Below are 14,521 nucleotides of genomic sequence, written 5' to 3'. Positions count from 1 at the left end.
TAAATGAAAGATCCACTCTTCAGTGAGGCACAGTTACTTAAAGCTTCTTCTGCCACTCTTGTCACGTTCTGATGTCAGCTAGTGCCAGAATGTACCAGCATACAGCTAATTGTTTATGCTGGAGAGCCTGTGGAACATTATTGGTCCATCTCGGTCTTAATAGGCTTGGTAACTATTGTGGTGCCTATGGAAAGGTACTTTTGGCCTTCTTCCATTCTAAAACTGTTACTTGATGCTAGCCATGAGTGAGTTCAAGAGCTCTGGGTAAAAGTAAAGGAAAAGAAAATGTCTGGAACTAATTCCTAAAGGAGCTCTTAAAATAGTTTTTGGACTGTAGTAGTGTTGCTGGGTCCCTGGAACATCCCACAAATCTACTAAGACTGGCTCTTTTGCTTAGCCTTTCTTCATAAAGTACTTTAAAATATGATGGTAAAATTTAGTTTGAACAAAGACTTGTTAAAGACATAAAAACAAATTTGATCTGTGACTCCAATGTAATACTTTTAGTTGTTTTCTAAAATTAGAATTTCAGGTCCCTTTTTTGTGTGTGTGTGTGACAACAGAGAGGAACTATGAAGTGTAGTTTTGCCAGCATACTCTGAGTAGGTTTAGGAAGAGTTGGGAAGGATTTAAAGTTTTTTTTACCATGATAGCTAACAGATTTATATATTGCAGATAGGTCAAACTGACCATTTCCCTTAGTAAAGAATCTAGAAATTATCAAGCTTTCAGAGTTAAATGGCTTTGCTTAGTAGTTAGCAACACAATAACAGGCATTTTTAGTATAACAGTAAAATCAAGAAATTGACCCTAAGAAAAGACTTGATGTCTGGTAAGTGCTGTGGGCCAAACTAGTGTATATATAGGCATATGGCCATTTAGTACATCTGAATTTACAGAACAAGTGTCAGGTCAGGTGAAAAAATCCTTTTGTGGCATTTTAATTAAGTAAGCCTATAAAAACACCTAAGTACATTTTTCTTTTTTAGGTTCCTTTCTCCTAGTGCTTTCCTTTTTTTAATTGATAGAAGTTATAGAAGTCATTTATTGTATGTCATTTGGAGCTTTCCTTATATATTGTGTTTTATCTTCTATAGTATGAAAAGCCACTTTGTAACAATTTCCAAAGGTGCCTATAATTTCTATTAGAGTTGGTTTTAAAACAGTCAATAATTGGGTAACTGAGTATTATTTGGAATAGTACGGTATAAGTGAATGCAAGCCCACTAAATAAAGTTCTGGGATAAACAGTTTGATTCCTATTCACTGTAATCATACAAGCTCTGGAAAAAAAAGTTTTCCAAAGAATGTAGGAGTTGAGCATGGATTTGAAGGCTATTGATTAAATAGTCCCAGTAGGTTTTACTCAAAGTGTACCATGTTGGTGGAAAAATACTTCTCGTACAATATAGATAAATATAGAAAGTGATCAGTCCCACTTTTACCTTTAGAAAGCCAGAACTGCTCTCTTACAGGAAAGTTACCAGTAATGGTCCAAATAGACAATCTTAATTGAAATGAAAATAAGGCTTCTATGCAGTTTGGTCTCCAGGTAAACACTGAATTGCATTTCCTTGCATATTTATTAGCTTTATAAAGCACCAGATAGTTTTGCTTCCAGTATTCTACAATATTAACAGAAGTGAACTTACAGTGAAGAATTTAAATGCTTTTCTAAAAGCTAATCTCTGTTAATTGAACAAAGAGACTTGTTCCTTACGCAAGTGCCCCAGCTTCAGAGATTTGTATTGTTTTGGCTTGATTATAGTTGGAGATCTTGTTTGCCCATTGGTTAATGGCATTTCTACCAGCCTGAGGAATTATTTCAGAATCGTAAATCAGCCTCTAGTTTAAGATCATTGTCTAAAGTAAGATTATAACTGTAGACACTTACAAACTGCATGGTTTATGAGCTCTGTTCAGAAAAAAGGGTAATTTTTGAATTTTAAGTATCTTTGTGTTGTCAGTGTCTTAGCATTCATATCTTTAGACTTTGGAAATTAGTGTTTCTATATTCCATGAAACTGGTGAACTTTTAGAGAATTTTAGATTATCAGTGACTTGAATTTTGTGGAGTTTTAAGGTTTTAAAATTATGATTTCTGAGTGAAACCTAGGAGTTGTTGTATATAATGTAAACCTCTTTTCCTGGAAGCCATTACCTAATGCTGTAGATATCTTACTAAACCCCATCATGTAGGTTAAGAGAGGAATTTTAGGGACACAACATGGGGGGGGTAGGGTTAGGGTTATGTTAGACGTGTTAGAGCACTGGGTTTAGTTAAAATTTCTCTGCTCCTTAATTACCAGAGGCAAGTAAGTTAAATTGTCTGGTCCCTCTTAACATGTTATAGTTATTTCTTGGCAGTCCTGTAGAAAAAAAATCATTTCTCACCTTGTGTTTATATATCCATGCTAATGAAAAAGAACATGGTGTTATTAATGATGACCTGAGCACTAATGCCCTGCTCAGCAGTAATGTATAATGCTTCACCTCTGGGCCTGTTTCCTCATATATAAAATGAGGGATTTGGACTTAATTTCTAAGATCTTTTCCAGTGCAAATGCTCTGTAACCCTATCTGTGTAAAACTAGTCTTTGTGATATAAAGAAAAGACAAGCTGCTAAAGTACTATCACTTTGTTCCATATTATAATATTAATATTTGTTAACTGTCATAGCCCTAACCATTAAATTTCAATAAAGAAGAAAGAACTGCGTTGTGCTGTTCTAAGGAAGAATGGGGTCTTCCCAGGAGTAGGACTCAAATTAAGGAAGCCAAAAGTAAACTTAAATTCTTGGGAACCACATAGGTGGTAAATGCAGGCTACTGATAGCCCAGGCGTGATGCACTGTTGTGGTTCTGGCTCTCTTGGGAGCTTGTCCTTACGCCTTTGTCTTGAACTTTTCCTTAATTCTGACTTTAATTTCATTTTTCTGAAATTTGTTCTCTTTTTTCTTTTTTAAAATTTTGCTCAGCAAGGTTGTACCAAAGGTCTTGAGGAGATTAGTGTTGTGACCAATGCTAGGTTGCCAGTTTCATTTAAGGGGATTGACCTTTTTTTTTTCTTTTTTTAAATTGGGGATACTTAATCTCTCTGCCTAGAAAAGTAAAGATTTTAAATAGTACCAAAGCTATAGATTGAATGCCAGTACTATCACCATGGTTTCAGGAGGCTTTTGTACTTTCACCCCCACCTCTTACCCCCATGGTATCAAAAAACTTCGTAATGGGTTGTACAGAATAGTGTATTCAGAGATAAGTCATTGTCTGCTGACCAGGGATTAGATAGTTGAGATGTAAGTGAAGTGAACTGCTAAAATTTTTAAACCTTTAAAGCCCTTTAAAGAAATTGATTTGATCTGGATTTATCTCAAAAATGAGACTTGCAATTACTAAAATGTGTCTGTCTAGTGGAGGGAGTCAGGGGAGAAGCATGGATAATTCAGACTGGGTAAGTTCTCTGAATAGTCTAGGATTGACTAAAAGTAATGTAAGTGGTAGTTTTTCATAATTGTGTGCCCAAATATTGGTGAGGCTATATTTAAAGAAATGACCCCAGACATATTTCTAAGCAAACAATTTAGTTCAGGTTTATGTTTTCCTTTGAAATGGGTTTGTTACAAATGCCAGTGTGTATGTAGTATATATAAAATCATAGTGGACCCTGCCAAATGAACCACTTTAACAGTCTTTCTGCATAGAATGTTGCCAAATTTTAACATATACTGTAACTGAATTAATGTAATCCTTGAAAAATGATTTCAGTTGTTAACAAAGTGCATATGATCTTTTATTTTGACAGTTTGTTGCATATTCTAAGGACCCAAACGTAAGGCTTGGTGGCCCATCTCCTTGTTTTTCCTGGTTTATGACTTTCGGCTTTGTGGAATACGGCTGAGATGAAAGGATTTATTGAAGATGCAAACTACTCTGTTGGCTTGTTGGATGAAGGAACACATCTTGGAAATGTTATTGATAACTATGTCTATGAACATACTCTAGTAAGTAAATATCTTAGGGTCTCCTGATACGTTTTTTAGGGTTATCTCAACTTGTATGTTGAGTCTTTCTTGTGCTGAAGGGATTCAGAGCGGTCACCATGATAACCTTTCTCAAGATCATTCCCATTATCTGTAATATTCTCTAATCATAGTCCTACCCTACACCTCCAGAGAGGGAGGGGAGACAGCCTCTTTTGTGGGTTATTATAGTTTCACAGCATTTTGTTTCCTTTTTATTATTAATTTCATTTACTTAGGACTGTATTTGGTTTTCATGGTTCTGCTTATTTCACTTTCCATCGGTTCATGTGTCTTCAGTGCTTCTGTATTCATCTGTCAGTATGTGCCATAACCTATGTAGACGTCTATGATGTCTACTTTGTTTCCAGATCTTTGCTGCTACAGAAGGTGCTGCTCTAAATATTTTGGTGACTTTTTGTGATGTATTCATAAATCCATGGTGGCTTTGCATGATGCTGTTTGCTCACAAACCATCTTTTTAATGATAGGCTATAGAAAAATTTCCAGAAATTTTAGACTTACTGGCTTGTCTGTCTCTTGACAGTACTTATCTCCTGTTTTCAGTGATTTTCTGGAGATTATAGATAGGAACTCAACTCTACAAATGGCTATGGTGTCCTGAGAGTTTGACCAAGATGGTGAATTTGAGAACACTATAGGCAGTTTGGAGGCATTTTGGCTCTTAAAATGCTTTTGTTAAGTATTTCTTTGTCTGAAGATCATTTCTTGGTAGGAAAAATTAAGACACATGGGAAATTTTAGCTCTTCCTTTTTCATAGTCTGTCACCAGTATTTCTTCTACTCCACCCAGCCCAAGTATTGATCCTTTACCTTGAATTTTTTTTTCTCTCTGTACATATCCTAGAGGAAAAATCATATACCTTTTCTTGTTATGAATACTAGCAACAAACTTCATTTCATCCTGAATTTTTCAGTCATTCATGCTACCTTTTTGTATTCATCTTCAATTAACTGCCCTTTCAAGCTTCTGTCTTTTGTTCTTGTCTTTTAAAAAAGATACAGATTATTAGTTTACTTTGCACTTGGATCTTTTTAAACTGCTTTCCTTTTTCTTTGTTGTAATCAGTTTTTGTTTGGGATTGGAATTTGAGTTTTCAGAACATCTAATTTTTTTCCTTCAGTTTCATCTGTAGACTCTTAGATCATGGGCAGATTGTATCTGTGCTTTTTTCCATTTCCAAAATTTCTTCCCCCAAAGCCTAAAATATATTCAGATGATGCCAGACATTCCCCTCTAGTAAATGTAATTTATTGCTATTTCTGACTTTGTTGCTAGAGGCTGTTCTAAGAGTAGCTGTGAAGACCTCTGTAAATGTATGTCATACAAGGGTCTGGAATTGTCTGTTTCCTTCTATAACTTTTAAGATATTTGAAACATCTTTATTTTAAATTTGCAGAGATACATGACAAGTATTTTTTTAAAGTCAAACTGTTGTTAAGACAGACGTGTTTTTAAAGTGACAGTTGATCTAGAAATAAAGAAATTCAAGGGCTGGAACATAATAGTTTGGAAGTGAATAACTTTTTCCAGTTTCTTGATCTTTAATTCTTTCATAGACAGGAAAAAACGCATTTTTTGTTGGAGATCTTGGAAAAATTGTGAAGAAGCACAGTCAGTGGCAGAATGTTGTGGCTCAAATAAAGCCATTCTACACAGTAAAATGCAATTCGGCTCCTGCTGTTCTAGAGATTCTAGCAGCTCTTGGAACTGGATTTGCATGTTCCAGCAAAGTAAGTGGATTTTTAGGGTTTTGGGTTTTTTTGTTTTGTTTTGGGGTTTTTTGTTTTATGCTTTTTCATTAGACCAAAGCAGTCCTGTGCTCTATCAGTAAGAGGTGTGTGTGTGTGTGTGTGTGTGTCTGGAGATAATTGAAATTTCAAGATGTATCATGAAATTAATGTAGTTTTTTAATCAGTCTTAAGTAAGAATTGGAAGGTGCTTTTTTAAAAAAAAAACACCTAGCTTTTGGAAATTTAATTTAAATGAATTAGTCTCATTCTGGAATTTGTAATTGCTTCAAAAGAATTAGTAAGCCTTCACTATAAAAATCTGATGCAGGTATTAGATGAGTTTTTCAGATTCTCTGCACAATTGAGGTGTAGATTCCTTCCTATCTTTTTCTGTTACCTTGATCTTGCTCAGAAATTTTCCCCCCTCATTTCTATGGCAATCAGTTCAAATTCATTTCTCAGGCTGATTAAACAAAAAATAAAAGTTGTATTGTGTGTATTGTTTTAGTGCTTTGACAAAACATCATGTAATATCCTAGGCTTTACTATATGCAGAGTAATAAAAAAAAATTTTAAGTCCAGGATTATGACATTGGACATATTTTGTTTGCTTAAATTACTTGAAAATGATTTGCCATGAACAATCTAAAATTTTAGCTACTCTGCCTCTATGTAATTGAAAATTTTACCATAATCCTTTAAAATTAACCAGAAGAGTGAGTGAGAGACCCTGTGTGTGTATGTGCATACGCTCACATGCTTGGACTAATATTTTAATTAATCTACTTTTCATGTGTTTTTCCTTTCTTTCAGAACGAAATGGCATTGGTGCAAGAGTTGGGTGTTTCTCCTGAAAACATCATTGATATAAGTCCGTGTAAGCAATCTTCTCAGATAAAGTATGCAGCGAAAACTGGGGTTAACGTCATGTCATGTGACAATGAAATTGAATTGAAGAAAATTGCACGTAATCATCCAAATGCTAAGTAAGTGCAAAATTATACATTCTTGGGTTTTTCTAATTTCTGTAGGGCTCTTTATTTTTAGCTGAGTGGCCTACTACCTTGGAAGAAGGAAAATAAAATAGGGCACCCAGCCTGTGTTAAAACTTCATTTAAAATTCCAATAATGGACAGTGCTAATAAGTATTTTCATTATATTTTCCCATGTTAGATTCACTTGCAGTTTCTGTGATAATACTGTACTACTCTTCATTTGAGGAAGAATTGCTTCATTTCAAGGAAATTTTGTGAAGTGACCCTTTTATTTTTTTAACCCCCATTCCCCTCATTCCCCTCTCCTTTGGCCTTATAAACAAAATTAGTGGATCCATTTATGCTTGTAAATTATAGAGCTGGTTTACTGCTTTTGGAGTCCAAAAGATTTAAGTTTCCCTCTTCTAGACTAAAAATATGAATTTCAGATAAAAATGAGTAAAACACTGATCTTACTAGGATCTCTACCTTTACAGCCTCCAAGAAGGAATTTTAGCCTCTATATTAGGTTGGTGGTAGTGTTTTGTTTACTTTATCTCTCAAGCCTTTTTATAAATGGGATAGGTGTGTGCTACCCAGCTAAACTGGTAACAAAGTTCTTTTGAAGCAATTTACTTTTGTCTGAAGACTGGGTGGATAGATTTTTAGGGACATGGTAGGGTGTAGAGGAGTACTACACAGTTGAGAATAAATATTGCTGGAATAAAAACTCTAGCTACATTAAGGATTTCATTTCAATTTTTGAAAGACCTTGGTTTTTAACTTAATTATTAAAAATATAGTATATATGTGCCTTATTTTACGTAATAGCCTTACGTAATAGCAAAAAAAAAAGTTGTATGACTCAGATTAGAGGAAGAGAAGGGGGTGGTAAGTGGATTTTTTTAGTTCACTGGTTTAAAAATATTTTATATTGAAAATAATCTTTGTTAAGTAAGATCAATTAAAGCAAATTTAATGAGTCAGGGCAAATTACACTCACACACATCTCAGTAGTATAAGGATGTTGCACTCTGTAAATATTGAGTTGAGCACGGATAAGGGACCTTATGCCTGTCTTCTCTCAGGTGATGAGCCTGATGGAATATAGGTAAGTTGCTTCTCCTTGTTGGCAAATTATAGTAGAGTGGCTTTTTCACATTTTCCTTAACTTGTGTTTACTTTGATTCTCTGTTATTTATGTATATCTCTTCATATTCTCAGGCCCAAACTAAATGGTGCGTTTTTAAGATAGATGGGGTGGTTTATTTTGTTTTGTTTTAATGCAACTGGAATGATGGGCTTCCTATCCTACTTGCTTTCTGAGCATCTAGTATTATTAATCTTTCTGAAATTTCTCATCTAGGAAAGCTTTTTTTCCTCCCTTTAGTCATATTTAAAATTTTTATAGCTTGTCATTTGTTTGCTGTTTCTAGTGTATTTTTATTACAAAAATCAATGGAAAATTAACTAGTTTTTAAAACTTATTAACTTTTTATTGAGGTTGTAATCAAGTTTAGAAGCAAATAAACTACACTCATTAGATGTTTACAGTTTTAAGTAATAATTTAAAGGTTAGGCCTACATAGGCCAAAATACTAAGATTAAAGGTTCTGAACTAGCCTAGTATTATTTTTTCCCTTTTGAAAGGATGTTTTTCGAAGGCCTGATGTTTTTATTGAAAAATGCTATTTCTATCATTACCCAGTCTTTTTAAAATAGCCAGGTGAATTTATGGACTGACGCACTTCATTTGAAAGTAACGTCGTCTTTCATTACAGAACCCAACTGACTCTTGGTGCTACAACAGAGTCTTAAACTTGCTGAATTTCCATATTCCCATCCTTGTTAGCTCCATGTTTTAGGCCCTAATTGCTAGTTTTTTCTCTATACAGGATTGTTTTTCATTAGGTTCACTTGACTCACGACGATGGATTGGGAGAGAGCACTGGAAACATAATCAACACACTTCTGACAATCTTCAGGCTTCACATGTGCTGATGATGATGTAAACCAACTGTGCCCCAATCATCTTCCCCTTCTCTTAGGCTCTTACTACACATTGCAACAGAAGATATTAGTGGAGATGAAGAGAGTAACATGAAGTTTGGCACCACACTGAAGAATTGTAGGCACCTCTTGGAATGTGCTAAGGAACTTGACGTCCAAATTGTTGGTGTTAAGTAAGTCTTATAAAAATTATGTTGTTATTAATCAGTATAACTTTGCTGATTCTCAGGAGTTTCCAAATTATAATTAATATAATAAATGAATATTTATTATATCTTTATCATCTCTTTGAGATTTTATACCTACCTTTTTTTCTGAATTTCGGATAAGTCTTTGTTGCCTCTGAAAATTTACATTATTTCTTTGAAGATTGAAATCTTTGTTTATCTTTAGGGATCATGTTAGTAGGAGCAACAGTAAGAAAGATTAGGCACTGATCTTATTTGTTAGGCGAAGTAATTATAGTTTGTAGTATTTTGTGAATAACTAGAAACTATTATGGAATTTTTGGAATAGGTCTGTTGTTGAGGTTTCTGGTTTGAGAGCACTTCTTCTATTGTCCCTATTTCACTGTTAGCATTGAAAACAACGAATTGGTTCCCCCAAGCTTGGAAGCTGGGCAAAGATTATGTATGAATAAAAAGAACAAATGCACTCTTGATTTTTCTGGGCCATAAAATTACCCCATTTGAAAAACACTAATATAGTGAATAATCCCGAAATGGGTTTAAAATGATTTTGTCACTAAGAATATATAGAAAAGTGCAATGCTGGTCTGGGGGAGGGTGTCATATAAGATATACCAAGTTATTTTATTTTTTTAAGATTGATATTAAACCTGTATTTGGAAACATTCTTAAAATATTTCTTGGTTAAACTGGGAAATTACTTCATCATACCTCATTGGCTGTCTTTTCATTATGAGTGAATTTCTAAGAAAAATAGGAATGGAAATTTCATGTTTTTTCTTACTGATGAATACTCCTAAGAAAGTAACTTAATTAATGTGATGTTTATATTTAAACTTGATTCTTACGGCCAGTACTGAAAGAAGGAAGTTGTTTTTAGATTAACTACAATACCATCCAGATCTTACGATGGAACAATTTTTTTTTAATTCTAGCATAATTTTTTTCCATTTCTCGTTACCCATCCAATTTTTGTTTGCTCTGACCCATTAGAGTTCGGTAAGGGAACATAATAGAACTGACGTGTCTGGCATATGATCTAACTTGTCAGACAAGGAAGCTAAGGCCTGGAAAAGTTAAGTGCTGTATTAGATGGCTCACACAACTGTACTGACAGAGACTTGATTTTGTACTTTTATCAGCATTTTGTAGGCAAGACAATGTGATGACTCAGGGGAAAGGAAACTGGATTTAAGTTCAGATTCAGGGTCAACCTGGCCCATCCAGATGTAGCTTCATAATTCAGCTCTACTGCATTACTATCTGTGTGACCTTGGGTCAGTCACAAGCTTTTTTGAGTATGTGTTTCTTTATCTGATGATTTCTGAGGTCTCTTCCAACTTTAGATCCATTATCCTATAACTACATTCATGTTCAAAGCTTGTTTGTTTTAAAAGAACAATCCAAAGATAATCTTTTTTAAAATTACCTTTTTAAGACCTGGACATGTTGAGAGTTACTGAATTAGCACGTTATGGAAGTATTCCACATAGCATTGTCTTGAACATTTTTTGATAAAACTTCTATGAAACATTGAAACCGTAACATTTCGTACTGTTCCTTGAACCGTCATTATATCATTAGTCAGTGACCTATCTCAGAGTTAACATTTGAGGCCTAGCATCATTAATGCCAGAGTCGATCTTTTTATACTCTTACCATATTGATGCACGTGAACTTTTTTCTCCTATGGAGTTAACCATCCCATATAACTTTGTTTTGCTTAATATGTTCTTTGTTGAATTACTTGTGTTTGGCTGAATATGTGTATGCATACTCAGATGCTTAATTTGTCTGGGGGTAATAGCCTACAAAGGAACAATTATATGGCTTTCTGTTAAATTTTGTTTGCAGTAGGATAGTTGATTCGCAAGTGTTTTATAAACACTCGATTATTGCTTATAACAATTGGTTTCAATACCTTTGATTGCAATTTATTGCTTGTGTCAAATTTGAAGTATGCTGTCATGGATAGACTTGTGTATTAGGGAGAATTATACTGTTGAGTAGTGAGGTGAGTTAGAGGGGTATAACAAACCTTTAAATGTGACAGTTACTTAAAAAAAATTTATGCTGTTTTTAATCTTTCAGGTTTCATGTTTCAAGCTCTTGCAAAGAACCTCAAGTGTATATTCATGCTTTATCTGATGCTCGATGTGTGTTTGACATGGCTGTAAGTTCTTATAGTTTTACTATACTGGAAGCTTTATCGAAAGTATTATTTTTGGACTGAAGTTCAAAATGTTAATCTCCTTGTATTGCTCTTATTTAACTCCTAAAATGACACACACTTTAAATTTTTCATAAGGTAAATATTCTGTGTGTCTCAGGGTTTTTTTTAAAGTGTTACAAAAATCAGTTCTTTATTAATAGAGGGGAGCAGTGGGTTATCTGCTGTTAAATATTCTTTTTGCCTGTAGAATTATGAAGATACCAAGCACATCATTGTGCTTGTTTACATGTACATATAAGATGAAAGACAATGTCCAGGATGACATGTATATAGCAGGGCTTCTTAAACTTTTCAGTTGTGACCCTTTCAGCGCTTCTTAAACTGTGGGTTGCAACCCCCCAGTTTAAGAAGTGCTGGCTTATTAAAAATTTACTAAGAATTAGGAAATAAAATTTGTTGCTTTAGTTTTCTCTATTAGTGGAAATAATTAAAGAGGTGATAGTATTCTATAAGTAAAAGGATAATTATCATTTAAGATTATAGTTCATTGGGTTTAGAATCAAATATTTGAGATCTTAAGGGTCTAAAGTGTCGTCTTGCAGATGGAGGAACTGAACCCTAGAGAGGTTAAAAGTCACATAGGTAAGTAGCAGATAGGGTATGAACCAGGTCCTTTGATTTAAAATACAGTGTTCTTTCCATGGTGCCATATTGCTTATCTTGTTATATTTAGGCTGAATTCCAAATTGGAATTTTTCTTAAGATAGATTTAAGTCTGCATTTTGTAGACCTTTGTAAATGTATTCATTGTCCTTTAGGGAGAATTTGGCTTTAAGATGACCATATTGGACATTGGCGGAGGCTTCACGGGTAGTGAATTTCAGTTGCAAGAGGTAAAGTTGCAGTGATTCATAAATTTCATTTAATATGTGTAGATCATTTGCTCCTGTCGAACATTTTAAGAATATGCGCAGAGCTGATTTTTATACAGGCTGTCAGTGGTTATAGTTCAGGTGGACAGTGTATCTACTACCTGTAGAAAGAATTCTAAGAATTAAGCAGTTCCCCAAGAGTCTCATCTGGTTAACCAACTTAGGCTTATTTAGTCTTTTATATTCAAAAGAACCAAGTATCTCTTTGTTCTTTTCCACTCTGCAGTTCACCTTGTCTTGAACCAGTTACTGTTTCCAAAATGGATAGAAGTTCTTTTAACTGTTGACCACCTTGTAAAAGATTTGATGGCGCTTTAACAAATTGACTACAAAACCTTGATAACTTCTTGTTCCTATAAAATATCTGAACTCCATATTGGATACAATTTAGCCATATTCCCAGTCTTTCTCAGTTCCTTGTTCTCTCTTAAGCCACATACACAGTCAGTTGTCTGATCTTGTCTATATCCACAATATCTTCTATTTATCCCCCTCCCTCTTTTCATAAAGCAGTGACACACACACACACACCCTTTTGGGTCCCTTGTTGCCTGTCTCTTTGATTATTGCAATACTCTTTTGATTAGTCTCCCTGCCTTAAATCTCTCCAGTCTATCTTTCATATAGCTGCCAAAATGATTTGCCCTTTATAGTCTGTCCCCGTTCTTTCTTTTTAGCTTTTGTTGTCGTTTAGTCATTTCAATCATGTTGGGCTCTTGGTGATCCCATTGGGAGTTTTCTTTGCAGAGATACTGGAGTGGTTTGCCATTTCCTTCTTCAGCTCATTTACAGATAAGGAACTGAGACAAACAGGGTATACGGTTAAGTTAACTTGTGCAGTCTTACACAGCTAGAACTCAGGAAGATGAATCTTCTTGACTTAAGAAGGCCTGGCACTATCCACTGTGCCACCTCGCTGCCCCTTTGTGGCTTTATTATGCATTGTTCCCATTGCACTCTACAGTCCAGATAGTCTGGCCTTCTTTCTGGTCCTTAGACTCAAAACCTTCTTTCCAATGACTTTGTGTTGGCTGTTCTCTGCACCTTAAATGCATTCGCTTTTCACCTCTGCCTCTTAATCTGTTAGTTTTTTTAAAACTTCCCTCAAGCACTGTCTCTGTGAAACCTTTGTTGATTCTCTCCACCACTGCTTCCAAAAATTATTTTGTATTTGTTGGGTATACACTTAGCATTTACATGTTGTGTCTCCTGATGGAAACTCCTCAAGGACAAAGACTAAACTTTATTTTTGTCTTGCTATCTGTATCAGCTAGCACAATACCCTTTGATATGTGGTCCCTGCTCTAATGCTATTGATAGTAGGTTACATCAGAAGGGGATTTTGAATGCAGCCCTTCAAACCCTAGCACTCTTTCTTCTCAGGCATAATTGTTCATTGATTAGCTAACAAAAATGAACCTGCAAAACTGAATATACTTAGAAAAAAAGCAAAAGAGCAACTGATTTCTGACCCCTCCTACAGATTATTTTGTTTTCCACATTCTCTTTCCTTGGTGATCATCAGCTCCCATGGTTTTGATAAATCTAGCCCCTTAATCTCATTCCTGAGTCTTATCTTACCAACTGTGATTATTTGTCAGTGGATTTCTGACAGTAGTTAATGGTTCTTCTAGGTTGTAATCTGCAGTCACTGGTAGATGGATGTAGGAAAACTTTCAACTCTAATTTGTTGTCACTGTAAACTGAATAGAAAATTTCGTCTTCAAACAGATTTTCTGTTTTCCCTTATTTAAAATTTGATTGCCATTGCCATTAGCATAATAACTATGCTAAGAACTATAGATTGTGATTCTTAAATTTTAGAGCAATCACTGTGGTGCCTTTCTTCAATAATAGTGCATGCACATTATAATTCCTTAAAATATTTTATTGTCTCTTATGATGTTTGTATGACTTGAAAATGAGGATAGGTCCCTAAAAAAGTAAGTTATGATTGGCTAAGCAATCCATTTTGCTGAAGATGAGAACTAAATGGGGTTTTAAACTGTGATTTTGGGGACTGATTTAGGCTAAATAAACTAAGTGATAAAGGAATTGTTTACTTACACTTAACTGTCTGGGACTTTATAATTCCCATAGGTTAATCATGTCATCAGCCCATTGTTGGATGTCTACTTTCCTGAAGGATCTGGCATTAAGGTCATTTCAGAACCTGGAAGCTACTATGTATCTTCTGCATTCACTTTAGCAGTTAATATCATTGCAAAGAAAGTTGTTGAAAATGATGTTTCCTCTGGAGGTAATAATTTTGAAAAATTTGAAGTAAAACATAAATTTGTTTTCTTTCTTTGGGGGAAATAATCTCAGTTCATTGCGTGGGGTTAACTTCCCCCTGTACATTGATCCAATATTATGTTAAAGAGAGCCAAAAAATAATAGTACCTTATTGTCCTAATGTTACACCATTCAATACACCAAAAAGCACTTGGCAGTTTGTCTGATATGT

The 14,521-nt window shown here is 34.6% G+C and overlaps 1 protein-coding gene across 4 annotated transcripts in view; it reads left to right on the top strand.

The window, feature by feature from the left end:
• Positions 1 to 14,521, top strand: part of AZIN1 (antizyme inhibitor 1) — a 36,449-nt gene that overhangs the window by 16,866 nt on the left and 5,062 nt on the right. For all 4 annotated transcript variants that reach the window (XM_020969673.2, XM_020969664.2, XM_020969671.2 and 1 more), the window contains 7 exons: positions 3,806 to 4,004; positions 5,604 to 5,777; positions 6,591 to 6,763; positions 8,800 to 8,934; positions 11,041 to 11,122; positions 11,941 to 12,015; positions 14,155 to 14,314. In XM_020969673.2, coding sequence (XP_020825332.1) covers positions 3,903 to 4,004; positions 5,604 to 5,777; positions 6,591 to 6,763; positions 8,800 to 8,934; positions 11,041 to 11,122; positions 11,941 to 12,015; positions 14,155 to 14,314 — 901 coding nt within the window. In that variant the 5' untranslated portion in view covers positions 3,806 to 3,902. The remainder of the gene's footprint in view (positions 1 to 3,805; positions 4,005 to 5,603; positions 5,778 to 6,590; positions 6,764 to 8,799; positions 8,935 to 11,040; positions 11,123 to 11,940; positions 12,016 to 14,154; positions 14,315 to 14,521) is intronic.

The sequence above is a fragment of the Phascolarctos cinereus genome, unplaced genomic scaffold (genome assembly GCF_003287225.1).
Source record: "Phascolarctos cinereus isolate Bilbo 61053 unplaced genomic scaffold, phaCin_HiC Scaffold_4;HRSCAF=312, whole genome shotgun sequence".
Taxonomy (NCBI): Eukaryota; Metazoa; Chordata; class Mammalia; order Diprotodontia; family Phascolarctidae; genus Phascolarctos; species Phascolarctos cinereus.
Note: the sequence above shows the minus strand (reverse complement) of the source record. Positions and strands in the feature narration are given on the sequence as shown.